Here is a 14,867-nt window from a genome sequence, read left to right on the forward strand (position 1 = left end):
GCGGTGAAAGCCGGTAAATATTAAATATTTCTCCGAGCTAAGTGGGCGGGTTCTCGGCCGGCTGACCCGAACAGTAACGGCTTTTCCGCCAAATATGGAAAGCACACTCCCTCTAAAATCCAAGATGGCGCAGCTCCAATGTTTTGTTTGGTCACAAAACCGACTCGCCTAACCAATGGGTAACGTCACGGGTGCTACGTCCATGTCATATACAGTCTATGGTTGTTATAGTATTTTTATTATAATTTTTTTTATTTAATTTAATTTTTTTGCTCTGTCCTGTGGCTCAGCAAAGAAATGCTGTAGAGGTAGACAGCGGGAATTTTACATTAAAATACCAGAATAATTCAGGAGGAAACTTGATTTGACCTCTGAAAAATGTAGGAATAAATTTTTGCACGTTTACATTTCAGTATCATTAGAACATGATTGTTCAGGAGGAAGATTTATAGCTGCTTTTTTCCACTGTGTATTGGACAAGTGAGTATTGTATCAGGTGAACTCTCTTTAAACAGCAGCTCTCATGGTTCCTCCAGTGTGGCAGCATTCCTGATTTCACTTGAACCATTTTAAAGATTCTATTTATATCTAAATTGTCATAAGTTATACATCAATCCTAAATGTATATTCTGACATTAAACTTTTTACAGTGATAAATAATAAACACAAAGGCTGAAACTTTTTAAAATTTATTTACACTGTACTGAGTGTCTTAGGTACACAGGAAAACCTTACAGGACTGTGCCAAGGTCCCAAACAGCTACTGAGGGGGAAAATAGTGATTACTGTAATTAAATTAGCATTGATTATGATAAAGTTCAGTTTACAGGATCACATTCAGGCTCTCTACATGACCCCACATAGCCTCACAAGTCCTTGAAAATGAGATGAATAATCAAAAAAAAAAAATCTATAACAACAATAACAGAAAAACAAAAACAGAGATAGCATTTCAAAAATAATAACAGTATTTGGCATTGGAAAGAAAAATAGGACACATCTAAGGTTATAGCCACTCAAATGTTGTTTTTTGAAAGCCATGGTAAGCGTCAGAAACAGACAACATGCAGACAAAGTAAGGAAACAGAAACGATTGCATATGGTCTCTCAGTTTTCTCAAAAGTCTGTCACGGCCTGATAAACCCACTTCCCTTGAACTTGCCTAGGTAGTACGACACTTAACAATCAAAAGCACGCCCTTTAAAACAAGCCTCTCTTTCACTTTAGTAATCTTACCTGCATTTGAAATACCACAGATTACAAACTGATTGTCTCTAAGCGATGCAGTGTTTCACAGCAACAAAATAAAGGCAAACTCCTTTTCAAAAGGAAGCAAACATTTAATTTAAAGTGGATGTGACTGAAATGAGAAGTAAAACTGATTATACTTAAAATTTAGTAAAATTATGAAAAACGTGAATGTGTTATCACTCCAAATTGAGATATCTGTTCTTGAAAAACATTTAGAGAACTTTATCTTAAGCCCTTCACTAAAATTGTTTTCTTTAAACACTGAGCAATCAACATCACCCCCAACCGCCCTCAGAAAAGATGTATAGTTTTCTGGGAGACCTTTCAAATACAGTGCAGACAGGACAGTCAAAAAAAAAAAAGCACTTAAAAAAAGTATTGGGTTAAAAAAAGTAAGATAACACTTTGGATAATATAAGAATGCAGTAAATGTATCAAACACAAAATCTTACATACTTCCCTTTGAGATTATGCATACAGGTTATGGTTAAAGGCACAATATAAATATGCACAGTCACACGAGACACAAACAAATTACACAGAAATACACATTCTTAACGGTCAAGCTGCAAGTGTGTAAATAAATCTTCAGGCTCAGTATTGTTCAGTCGTAATCTCACTCAGACCCTAGAAAGTCGGCTCCTCCTGCTTCCCTCGCTGTCCACAACAAGCAAAAGAAAAATCCCCTTGAAATACAGTTAATGAGTGAAGTAGAAGTGTATTGCACAGTCATCAACATCCTTTGTGTTTGTTTTTTTTCTCCCCCCCTCCAATATGACTTAACAAGGTTGTGGGTCATTGAGCGGTTGCGTGATGAAAATTCAGAGATGTAAAGGTAGTTTTAAAGTTTAAACTAGAGCTAAAATGATTAGTTGATTCATCTATTAGTCTGCAACTATTCTGATAATCAAATAATCATTTTAAACTAAAAGTCACATTCTTCCAATATTTGCTGTTTTTCTTTCATCCTCTACGACAATAAACTGAATATCTGCATTTTTGACTATTTTCGAACAAAATCAACTACAATTAATCTGCCAAGTATTTTCTCAACTAATTAATAAATTCTTTTGGTCCCTAACAATTTCCAAGACCCCAAAGGGGCATTTTCAAAATGCTTGTTTTGACCAACCAACAGTTTAAACCCCCAAAATATTCAGTTCTCTATCATACAAGACAAAGAAAATCAGCAAATCATTTCATTTGAGAAACTGAAAACAGCAAATTTATACTTGGGGAAAAAAAAGACAAGCAATGTACTGATAATCAAAATAGCTGCTATTTTTTTCCCAATTGACTAATTGTTGTAGCTCCAAACAAAATGAGTCAAATTAAACAAATAAGCGAGAAAATAATACGCAGATTAACTCATCATATAAATAATAATATTTAGTTGCAGCCATAGTTTTAAGTAACTAACAAAAGAAACAGCTAAATAAAGGTCTAGTCAAAAAACAAACAAGAAAACATGTTGAGTAATGCCTTTGGAAACAAGAGTCTGCAACAACCTTTTTGGTTAATGATCAACAAAGCAGTTCTGATTCTGTAGCCACATAAAAGAGTAAAGAAATGTAATTCTACAACTACCAAACTATTATACATGAAAACATGGTCAGGACATCCCTGATTTTAACTGAGCTCTGTAACTTTCCAACAACAAATGTTGTCAGTTCAGCAATCTGTCCATCGGTGCTCACATTCTCCTGCCTTGACTTTAAAACACTGAACATTCAGACATGTGTCGTGGTGACTGTTTGCAGGGTCACGTTGTCCTTAATCACACCATGAAACAATGTAAACTAACTGATCTCCAACAAAAGCCATTGTTTTAAATACATATTGTGCCACTTTAAACACTTTTCAAACCTTTTTCAAACCTTTTTTGTATGGAAGTCTCCTCGTGGCATTTCAAGGACACTTAGGACAGGCGGGGTCAACATAGAAATATTACTGATTATTGTCCTGTGAAAACCACGTATCTCCGAAACGTCACGAGCTGAGATTGTTTTCAGCTTTGTGTCAGGCAATCAATGGCTCTTTTTTTTTTTTTTTTTTGTAATCATTTGTGGCCTAAACAGGAGGAAGGAGGAAACAAATTTAAACAGATTTGTGAGCAGCGTGTCCCAAATCTAGAAAACAAATATACGCCACAACGGTACACTATGACAACTAGCATGATTTGGGACACAGCTCAAGAACCTGTGCATTGTGTACATTTACAAATAATACTACGAATATTGGGGGGCAGAAAAGTTTTTCTTTCCTAACAGTCAAACTGAAATGCAACTGTCCAGGCAAACTTCCAAGTCATTGCTGAAACAGTTCATGTTCAGTGCAACCCGCCCAGCTTACGACCTTCAGCATCACGGTGTGTTAAAGGAAGGCAAGTTCAGTTTTACTCTGTAGCACAGGTCCTACAGGAGACTGCGATGCTGAGCACATGCTCACTGACCACAGATCACACACAGTGTATGTAAAAAGGACCCCCCCCCCACACACACATACACATACACTCACTGGCTGCTGAAACACAGTGAAGAGGTCAGGGCAGCTGACTGATGGTGTGGTTTGGTCAGGAGAGGAAGGGAGGTCATGATCAAGTTACCCAACCTGTTTCTTTTTTTTTTTAAACCCATCCGGTGCCTTACGTTTCATAGAGGACTGGCTACACAGGAGGTAAATCAAAAACTGAAATGGGATTATTTGATACTTGATGACTGTGAGAAACAAGGTACTTTGCAAACGAGACATCAAAATGATGTTTTCAAGTCTTTGACTGAGCACAAAACAACCCAGAAATAGTTTTTTTTCACCCATTTTTAAACAAATTTGCTTTGATATTATTCTTTCACTTATACAGAGTACAAATAAAAAGCTACAACAACCCCAGGAGTGAATGCCAGTAATAAAGAACAATGGCCCTTTGGTTGTTTATTCCCAGAGGGAAGTATGAAAATAGAAGGACAGAACTCACCACAGGAGATTTTGATACTTGAAAGCAAATGAGATCAAGGCCAAAGAGCAAGGAGGTGAAAAAAGACAAAAAACAAAAAACACGTATGTCTTCCCTTCTGTGTCCAAATCAGTGCCAGTTTCAGCTGTGGTGAGGTTAGCTGCCGTAGAGGAGGGAGTGCTGGGTGCGAGGAACCTTAATTCAGCCGCCTGCTGCATCCAGTCTGTTTCTCACAGTCAGCTCCGACCCAAAGTCCGCCTCAGTACATTTGCCATCACACAGTGAGTCTTTAGTCGTCAGTGAGAGCAGAAAGGTGTTCCTAATATGCGAGTGTGTATTGTTGGGGTTGTGGAGGGTTTTTCTCGTGCACTGTCACTCCACGAGCCAACAGGACGACAATTACATTTTCCCTTTATTGTGCGACATTCAACGCCACCTCTCCTTTACAAGAAGTCCAGTTCCAGCGCTTGGTGCAGGGACACGAGGTCGCCGTGAGTGGAGATACGCCAGAAAGGCATATTGTGCTACACAGACACATACAAATATTTGTTAAAATATACAGTTAGGCTATGATGGTGGAAAGTATTAAGATGATTTATATTAATATGACTCAAAAGATCAGATAACAGACTTAAAATATGGGTAAATAAAGGCGCAAGTACAGACTGAAGAATTACAGAAAATGCATATTACAGATATTTATATTTAAATACATATATTGAAAATAAAGATGGTTGGAAGTCTTTTAAACAACAAGGCTAGAGCTGCAGTGACTGTAACTGCCTGTGGTGCAATATTTAACAAACTCCTGAGGGCAGCATGCAAACTAAAACTTACCTGTTTTGCTGCAAACTCCTCATCTCGACCGTCACCGATCACCACATAAGTAACTTTCTTCCCAAAGCGAGAGATGATCCTCTCAAAGCAACTTTCTTTTCCTGCATGAAACAAAAGGTTTAATATTTCTTCACTTTCATGACAGAAAATGATTGATGGTGCTAATGTTCGTCTTTGTATAATCATCTGCACCTATTTTCGTTGCACTGTAGATGTTCTCGATGGGGAAGACGTCTCCCAGGCCGTAGAGAAGCACCTTCGCCAGAGCTGGAACAAGCTGAGTGGTGGTGACCAGCACGTTCATACACTTTCCCCTGTTGGAGGGTATCACACACACACCCACGTTAAAAGGGACAGGTAAGTGGTGAAATCTGGCATTTTCTAAAGGAAGATTCCCTTCATGCTTTTTAAACAAAAAAACTAAAACTGGAACTACTAATACTTGAAAATGTAATTTTAGCAAAAGCCAAATTTGTGGTTCTGGTTAAAACAGTATCTGGGGCTGAATCACAGTAATGTGAGTGAAATAAAATCATCACCTTAGTCCAAATATTCATAAAAAATGGAGTAGTGTGTGTAAACAGTGATAAAGCGAATGGCACCCGGTGAGGTGTAAAATAGGGCATCCTGCTGAAAAGTATGATTGTAAAGAATTATACTAATAATAATGACAGCAGTGCTCTGACCTGGACTGGATAAGCAGCAGAGACTTCAGCGCTGTGCTGAGCCAGGCGTCTGTAACATTCTCGATTTCAGACTGAAGTCGCACAAGCAGCTCCCTCTTCATAGGATTTAACAGGCCTGGAGGAAAACGACATGCATTCACATGCAGAGGCTTTGTCTGTCATATGCATCCTCTATGCTACAAGGCAAACGGGTTGTTCAGTTTATTTTGGCCACTGGGCTGAAACATTGCCTCGACAGCCAGAGAACTAGGTTAAACTCAAATCTAACAGTGTGTTTGCTTCCTTTTGGACTTTGTGCTCTCAAACTAATTTTACTGTCGTCCATGTTGGCATTCAAATCCCTGTAACAGCACCAGTCTTTTGACTTTACATAATTAAAGTCTGAAGGCAGCAGTGTTACTAAATAGTGGACATCAATGAGATAATTTTTCCTGTGCACCTGTCCCTTAAATCTCCAGGGGCCTGTTCCAATTGGAGTTGGAGAAAAGACTGGATAAGTTAACACTATTACATTTTACTCAGTGTACCCAGGACATATTTTTTATACACACTTTTAAAATCTAAAAATCCTAAAGCTGCACAAGTTATCCTTATTAACAAATATCTCATAATGCAACACCTGCAAATGAACATGCTCCACTAAGCACTTTCACACTGACTGTATGAAAGAGGAAATTACATATCTTGTCAGACCACTTGCCGTTAGGTTCATAGCATAAAGCATCACAGGAACTAACTCAGCATTTAAGCCATCTCCGTTTCTGCAACTGAAAACTTCCCCTCAGCTCAGGGTTAACACCCTTTTTTCCAGAATAGACCCTGGGTGTCAAAAAGCGACTTGTTTTACATGATACAAACTCACCTCCAACATTTCCTTTGTAGCTGTTGTAGATCTCTTTTAGCCGGCGGTATCGAAAGGCTAGTTTGCGCATCCACTCCACCCCTCCCTGGACTCCTGTGGTGGCTCCTGATGCCCCTCCACCACTGGGTCCATTAAAGCCATCCCCCAAGAAATTGTAGTTGCTGAAGAGAAGGGGGGAAATCACTTGTTGTTACTTTGAAAGAAAAACATTTGCTAGAAGAACTGAAAGAAAACAGACGTAATAGTGCTGAAGTATGTAATAGGGCCAATACAAGTGTGATGAGATGGTCATTTTATAGTTTTTGTTAGTTACAGCACAGCATTTAACACACCTCAGGTCCTGTCCGTTGTCATCAGAGGCCACATCCTCTACATGAACCTGATCACATTCCTTAAAAAAAAAAAAGAAATATAACAGAGAAAAAAGATGAGCTTAAAGTTGACGAGCAAAGGCTCTTTCACTTATACAAAGACTACAACATCCATGTGTACCTTTAGAAGGGAAACCAGGTTTTATTAAACTTGGGAAATACATAATCTGTCAAGCTCAGAGAGATCTAGAAAAAAATCTTACCAACTAGCTCTGAATAATGTACTGTGAGTTTGTAAACAACCAGTGCCTAGAAGCAGCATCTCTAGTTGTTTTTCTGTGAATGTAGTTTTACTGGTTTTAGATGACAACCCAATGTTTCTCTTCCATTTTCCGGCTGACTACATAGGAACTCAGCAAACTTGATCAGAAGATCAAGGAAATTTTTTTGTTTTGATCAAGTGAAATCTCCTTTCCTGCCATGGCTGCATCGGTTTGAATCTATCTCACTGTACCTCCAGGTCATTGAAGAAAAGATGAGTGTCTGCCAGCTCAAAGATCAGCTCCTCCATCTGTAAGCCCAAGTTCAGCACCGTGGCTGGGTCCTGTACAAACACAGTAAAGATCAACAACAAAGAGTTAAGAATATAAACGGTATGTCACACTTTTCATTTTATGTTGTATACTCAACTTTGTTGCTCATTTGCGGAAACAAACCTTGCCAAACTTCTGTGCGTAGGAGCCAGTGAGCAGTGAGTGGAAGATGATAATGGTCTCGTCCAGATCCCACAGAAAAATGCGCTAAAAAACAGAGGAGAAAATTTATTTTTTATTATTATTAAAAAAAAACACACACACAAAGCTTTACTGTGACATTTGAAAGGACTAACCAAAACTCTAAACTTCTTACTGCGATAGACTTAAGACTTCACTGGCACAAAGATTTAATGAGAGCAGCTCAGACGCAGCTGGTTAATAAGATTCACCACTGCCCTGCAGCTGAACTGTGTGGTTACCTCTAGATCACTGTCAGCAGGCGGGGAGCTATCAGACTTCTTGCCCTTCCCTTTGGCTTTACCGACTGAGTTCCTGCGTCCAACCTCGTCCTGATCTCTGGCTCCAGCAGGGAGAGCGACACTGGTGGGCAGAGCTGCTCCTGCTGGGAGGTTCTCTGGTGGGGACGCATCTTTGCATGAGACAGATATTAGTTTTTGTGACCTTATTAAATTGCTTCTGTAATCTGTCAAACTTGTACAAAGATTACTCAGAACACATGCAGTGAATGCTGATGAACACAAGGGTCACAAGTAATTCAGGTAAACAAAGATTAAACTCATGATCACATGGTGTTTTAGAAACAGCCTTCACAATGCATGTGGAAAAAAAAGACAATAATCTAATGCTGAAAAGATTACAAAGTGCTGACATCACCTCTGGGAGGAAGTCCAGCTGAGGCTGCCTCCTCCGACTTCACAGCTGAATATCCGGCCACACCGGCACCGGCACCCTGTTCATCGCTGCTGGGCAGCCCAGCGGGCACATAGTTGGGAGGCAGAGTGTAGTACTGAGAGAACTGACTCTGGCCAAGAGAGTTGTAGCTACTAAATTCCTGGAGGAATTGAAAGAAGAAAAAAAAAAAACATCAAGTGTGTCTCAAAACATTCATTGTGGATGTTTATCTATTTACTCAAAGACTTAAACATGGAACTTTACTCGTACTGTTCCTTACAGATCAATGGGAGAATAGATGATAGATAACAGAGAGCCAGAGTTTCCTTCTCCATTTCTCACAGTAACACTGCTGCTCACCTGGTGGGTAACTGTGGTGGAGGCTGTCGAGGTGGCTGTAGCTGACGGGATGTTGGAGTACACACTGGATGTTGTGAAGCTTGAGTCTGAAGACAGAAAGAACTTGTGTAAGACTGTGTCGAAGGAAATAAGAATGTTTACACAGGGAATGACTGAAGTGACTGACAACAAGAGAGGAAAGCAGAGCTGTGCCACTGCAAGTTCAAACTCTTGTTTATTTCGGAGTACTTCTCATATTTGCAGAGAGTGTGACAGAGAGTCTTGTGAGACAGAGTGAGGTTGCAGCTTGCCTTGGCTGGGGTATGAGTAGTGCAGCTGGCCTGGCTGGGTTGAGGTATATGTGGTGCTGAAGCTGAGAAACCCAGGCTGGCCACCAGAGGGTGCCTCAGGCAGCCCTGTCTCTGTTTTTATGCCTGGCCACATAGCACCTGAAGATGACAGAGAGCAATGGAAGCAGAGAATGTAAGGGGCAGCGAGAGGAGTGGGGTCACTGAAGACAGGGCAAAGTTGAGAAACCAGGTCCTTCAGTCAAGATGTGGGCCTTGTGTGTTTAAGCAGAGACCAAAAGCAAACTGATTCCGCAGCACCAAAGCACAGAAAGGCCTCTGAAGCAAATGAACAAAGGAGTGATGCTGGTTTTAGTGAGCAGACAGTGTTAAGAATGGGCTGTTAGAGCAGGAGTGAGACTAACCGAAGGGCGGGAGGCCGTAGGTCTGGCCTGTCTGGGGGAAAGTGGAGTACACAGTGGACTGGGCCAGAGGAGGAAAGGCCACCTGGCTGGTGTACGACGTCACTGCTGGGCTGAAATGGAGAGACAGAGAGCAAGAGAATGGGCACTCACATCAAGCAGGGCAAATGCAAACAGCAGAACAAGACGTCCACTATTAGGGCCCCAGACTAGCATGAGTGATTTTACATTGGTGCAAAAAATTTGCAAACACAAAAGGGGTTTTCCCCCGATTTTCCTACAAATCACTCCACAGGTTTCAGCTCCAACCGATGCTCACTCAAGTCGCATAACTTGCTCCAAGCCACATCCGCACCTAATACTAGGGTGTGGCGATGGCACATGTAAAGGTACTGCTTACCAATCAGGCCTGGAGCTTATTCCAGGCAGACTGGAATAATAAATAGCAAAGCCACGCTAAGACCATCTAGTCAAGGCCCTGGCAAGAGTTTGGTTACAAAAAACATATGTGATACCACAATTTCAAAAATGATATTTATACAAACAGGCTCTCAGGAGCAAAAGCAATGCTGGAAGGAAAAAATACAGGAGATTAATTCCATATTTTCTGGCCTTGGAATAGATGTTGACTGCTCTTTAGTTAAACTACGACTGGAAAAAGTCCCAGATAATTGTATGGCACAGTATTTCATAAAAATACTGCAGGCTGCAGGAAAACCACAGGACCAAACACAATTGGACTGCAACTGTAAATGAAATAAACGGTATGGAATTACTGACTAAAGCTGCAAAGAACTTTTGCATTTGTTGCTTATTTTGAGTGTCTGAGGTTTACATGATAATTAAGTATCACCTGCTGCTCTTATTTACTTGAATATGCGAGTAAAATGGTTGCAATGTTAACAAATTCACATTTGTTCCATGCAGCGTACTCACTTGCTTCCTTGATAAACCTGATGGGTGTACTCAGTTGTGGCTGTTGTATCTGTAGCTATAAAAATAAAAAACGTGACAGTTTCAGTTTGACAGACGAGAGCAACTTTCTTATTTTAATTCCTTTATTGTGCCTTGTTTAAAATTGACAGTTTGTTCGTACCAGAATGTGCATACGAGTTCATCGAGTCACTGCATGCTTGAGATACTGCCCCTCTGCCTATGTCCGACTGCTCCTGATCACCTATGATCGAAAACAAATTGTCAATATTTTCCTGGAACATCTGCGACTGTCGTCAGCCTTTTTCCACATTTGCTACTTACCTGGATCAAGTTGAGCAGTGGACAGGGCAGAATAAGAGTTTTCCTGCTCTGATGGACCTAAAACAGCAGCTGGACTCCCATCGTCTCCAAGATTACTAAAAAAGCAGCAAAGCAGAGGGTTATACACTGCTCATCAACAGTTCCATTTTTGTGTGTGTGTTTTTTTTTTTATTGAAATATAAGCAGTTCAAGTTTGGCAAATAACATTAAATGGTACAAAGTTAAGTACTAAACTGCTCAAGGTAAAAAGTTGCATTTGGCAAAAAAAGCACAGTCAATTGCATAAAAACACCCAGTGTGGAAAAGTAATTTTTAACAGTATATTCAAAACACAAGACTAATCCAGACAATGTAGACAGCAATTTAAACCACTCAAAATATAAGAAATATATCTAAAATAAATGACCAACCAAAGACCAACCTTGGCTCTTTCTCCAGCCCGCCATCTATCTCAAGCTTGGCCTTCTTTGCCTGCGCGCACACACACACACACAGACACAAAAACAAATTTATAGAAAAGGTTTTCTACATAATTCTACTGTACTCTGCTGCTCCAGGGCTTTGATATGCATCTTTTTTCTCAATACTGTAACCACTACAGTCAGACGAAAATAAATTAATTGATTAATGTGGCCTGAATTCTGCTTTCAACCACTGCTTAACATCAGGAAGAAATTGAAAAATACTGCTTCTATTGCCGTGCAAGAAAATCACCATAAAATCTCATTTTTGCGCCTTTATTTTTTTGTTTCATATTAAAGAAAAAATAAATAAAGTAAATAATAAATAAAGTAACAGCTTGTTTAGACTATAAAATGTGACAAATTCTTTTCACAAATTAAAAGAACCAATATGAAAGCCTTAAGGTGCTTATTTTGGCTGATCACCAGTCAAAAAACACAACGGTAATCAATTTATAATGATGTGCAAAAGAGAAAAATGGCAAATTATCACATTTGAGAGGCAGTAACTGGTTATATTTTTATTTTTACTTGTTAAATGAAATATCTAAATCAATTTGTTCAGTAATCAATGATTTATGCAAAGCATCCACCCATTGGTTCTGTGTTGGTGTCCTTTTGTGTGCACTCACCGGCAGCTCAGGCAGCTCCTGCGAGTCATCCATCTCTGCAGCAGAGCGACCCGACATGTCTGCACGCTCCGCCTACTCTCTGTACCTGGAAAGCCTGTCCGGACCCTGCTTCACACAACCACAAGAGCAAAAACCACAAAGGCAGAGAATAAATGGCCAGGGGTCATGCCTTATGTAGTTTTCCGACGCGTGATTCTCCCCCTCCTCTTGTCCCACAAATGCTCATTAATGCACCCCCCTCCCCATCCACCCACCTACTATCGCGGAGGTGATCAACAGGGAGGTGGCGGTGAACAAAATGGGGGGCACCCTGGTCTAATCTCCAGCACGAGACCTGCAGGTGAGACATGTGTGGCACCGACACTGCCCAATGTCCCCACCATGCTTGTGTTTAATGTGGGATTAAGGAAGCGTGCCACCTTACATGTGACCTAACTTAAGCTCAATGAAAACATATTCTCCAGAAGCATTAGGTGCTTAGGTGCAAGCTGTCTTATCAATAGATGCCCCAGGGGGATAAGATCTAACCTAGTTTTGTCCACAGCTGGCACACTTGTCCACAACTGACATAACATAGACACAAAGAGAGAAAATAGGTCAGATGGAAAATTCAAAACCGTATAAATGTGTCAGGCTGTTGTTAGCGGTGCACGTTCTGAATCAAACGTGTGCCACCTGAATTAGCTGGACCATAAAAGCATATGTCAGCTTATGCAAGATTTATGTAGGTGAACTCAAAAACGCATTGAAGGATTTGAAGGAAAATGTGGCCAATGGGTGATTTACTGAAGAAAAATTAACCCACATGCTTATATTTTAGATATTTGGACCACAGTATGTATAACTCCCTTTAGGTGTAAGGTTTGAAACTATAAAGGTGATCAAAACTAAAAGAATAACATAAAACCGCAGACTTTTTCAGCGGCTCTGACCCAAACATGTTTTCACTTGTATGAACAAATGCAAACTTTCACAGGAAACAAGGACTATAACATAGTGTGGCCACGGATTCAGTGAGCCACACTGTCAGCCACAACATGAGCCCTGTTTTTTAAGCCTTTATTTTCTTACATTTGAAAAGTAAGTAAGCTAAATTTGCCACTAGATGTGTCCTGTTTGCTATGTACCGGTGGATGTACTGACAAATATCACCGGTTTACTATGATCCTTCAGAAAAATAAAAAATCTGACGATTCACAGGCTAGTTCTGAAGTTATTATGGAGCATCCTTCTCTATGGTTTCTAAGTTGGATGGATGTGTATTTGTGATGGACATCAGAAATATTGATAACCTCAGAAAGTCACACTGAATCTAAAAACTTGTTTATGTCCGTGAGATTTGACTGAGTCACGACCACTGAGTAACTAAGTTTCTTCTGGCTCTGCAGGCTCTATGCAGTTTAAAACCTCCAGAATATGGTCTAACTTTTCCGAAGGTGGAGACAGCCCTGACGGTACAAAAAGCAGCCAAAATTATAACAACCAGCTCAAATCGAATTTTACCTGCCTGATTAAAGAAAAAGTGGCCCTAAACTGCCCAGTCTGGAAACACTGCTCGCAGCTGATACACACTGCACGTGCCATTTTTCTGGCCAATTTGTCAGACTTATCACCAGCTGTTACCATCGGTAACCAAGCTGCTCACAGTAACCTCTCCTCTGCCAGTATCACAACAACACCCGGGTTGAATCGCATCACCTGAGGAACACCATCGCCCTGATACAGGATCATTTGGGAGTCACTGCTTCAAGTGATTACTGTCTCTTCCAAAAGGGTGGTGTATCAAATCTAGGGGACACCAAAGACCAGTTAATCTGTGGCCTTGGGCGCCTAATTAAACATCTAATATTGTGTTGGACTTGACTTGGAATAGATTCTTATTTGTTTGAGAAAAAAAGTCAGAAATGTTTTGTTTTCCAGGTTGTGAAATTAGCTAAGGAAAATACACAATATTCAGAGAGAGTTGTTTGAGTTAATAGACAGCTAATACAACAACTGTTCAGATATTAAGGAACAGGAAACCTGACAAAGATCCATATATGTTCTAGAGCTGCAATGATTAGTTAATCAGCAACTACCCTAACAACTGTCTGGTGGTTTTAAGCAAAAACAAACTTCTGTAATGTGAGAATTTGACACTTTTCTTTGTCACACATGAAAGCCGACTGAACATCTTTGGGTTTTGGATGTTTGGTCAGACAAAACAAGAAATCTGAATATGTCAGCCCAGGCTCTGGGGAATTATAACACACTTTTAAATATTTAGTTTCAGAACCCCCCCCCCAAAAAAAAAACTGATTGAGAAAAATCATTGTAGTGATGACAATATTTCTTAGTTGAAACCTTAATATTACCATTGTTACCACGTTTGGCATTTTTAGCTTACCTGATTTATAGTGCCTAAAATACCTCCGTTTGATCTGTTATACATGCTTTCAGTGTTTGTCCTCCAGCAAATAACCAAGCCGAGGACAGTTTGCTGTGAAGGTGAAGTCTGATATCTGACTGTTTTATGAAAAGCTATAGTTCTCTTAGCTTTGATTTAAGCACAGAAACGTAATTTGCAAAGTCAACACATGAAGTCGGACATGGATAAATAACACCGACTGATATGACTAACATGAACGATTATAACACGTTAATAAAGCGTATCACTCCAGCATTTAGACGTCGCCGTGCAAGCTTACCAAGAGTAACGTTAGCTTCACAGGTTTGGATACTATAACCTAATTTACGACCACATCTCATAGAAAAGACTGGCTCGTCCGTTGTCTATTATGCATGCATGCTAATTCACTAGTCTGGGTATAATGGTGCCTACGTAACCAGCTGTACTTAGTTTGGCCCGGCCATGAAAGTTTGCCTCTCCAGAGGTTAGTCGGGACCCGCAGCCATCGGAGTGGGCACAGAAATGGCAGCGTGTGAGAGCATCTCAGTCCCGCTGCACCGAATCGCACAGCCTACTGCAAAACAGACATCCCCGACACACAAATGTGATCAACATCGGTCTTACCATTGAAGGAGTGAATGAGAAACGCTTTTTATTTAAGCGCCTTTAGCTGAATCCACAGTGTCAAGCTTTGTCTGTTGTTAGGGAGCACTATCTGGCAGGAAGCTTCGC

At 40.3% G+C, this 14,867-nt stretch overlaps 1 protein-coding gene across 4 annotated transcripts; it reads right to left on the reverse strand.

Annotated features, from left to right (window-relative positions):
* Window positions 1-676: 676 nt before the first annotated feature.
* Window positions 677-14,867, reverse strand: eya3 (EYA transcriptional coactivator and phosphatase 3). Of its 4 annotated transcripts, none has more exons than XM_041052792.1 (19): window positions 14,760-14,867; window positions 11,747-11,851; window positions 11,075-11,124; window positions 10,654-10,748; window positions 10,493-10,573; window positions 10,333-10,387; window positions 9,400-9,509; window positions 8,999-9,136; window positions 8,709-8,794; window positions 8,331-8,508; window positions 7,916-8,070; window positions 7,617-7,700; window positions 7,415-7,504; window positions 6,922-6,980; window positions 6,590-6,750; window positions 5,728-5,842; window positions 5,234-5,355; window positions 5,042-5,142; window positions 677-4,728 (listed from the first exon to the last, which is right to left on the reverse strand). In XM_041052792.1, the coding sequence occupies exons 2-19, from the start codon at window positions 11,801-11,803 to the stop codon at window positions 4,648-4,650; spliced, it is 1,818 nt and encodes a 605-aa protein (XP_040908726.1). In that variant the 5' UTR covers window positions 11,804-11,851; window positions 14,760-14,867; the 3' UTR covers window positions 677-4,647. The 4 variants fall into 4 exon arrangements, with proteins under 4 accessions (XP_040908726.1, XP_040908723.1, XP_040908725.1 ...); XM_041052789.1 differs by having other exon boundaries at window positions 7,916-8,085; XM_041052791.1 differs by having other exon boundaries at window positions 7,916-8,085; window positions 11,747-11,854; window positions 14,760-14,862.

This window comes from Toxotes jaculatrix, chromosome 13 (assembly GCF_017976425.1).
Source record: "Toxotes jaculatrix isolate fToxJac2 chromosome 13, fToxJac2.pri, whole genome shotgun sequence".
In the NCBI taxonomy this organism is placed as follows: Eukaryota; Metazoa; Chordata; class Actinopteri; family Toxotidae; genus Toxotes; species Toxotes jaculatrix.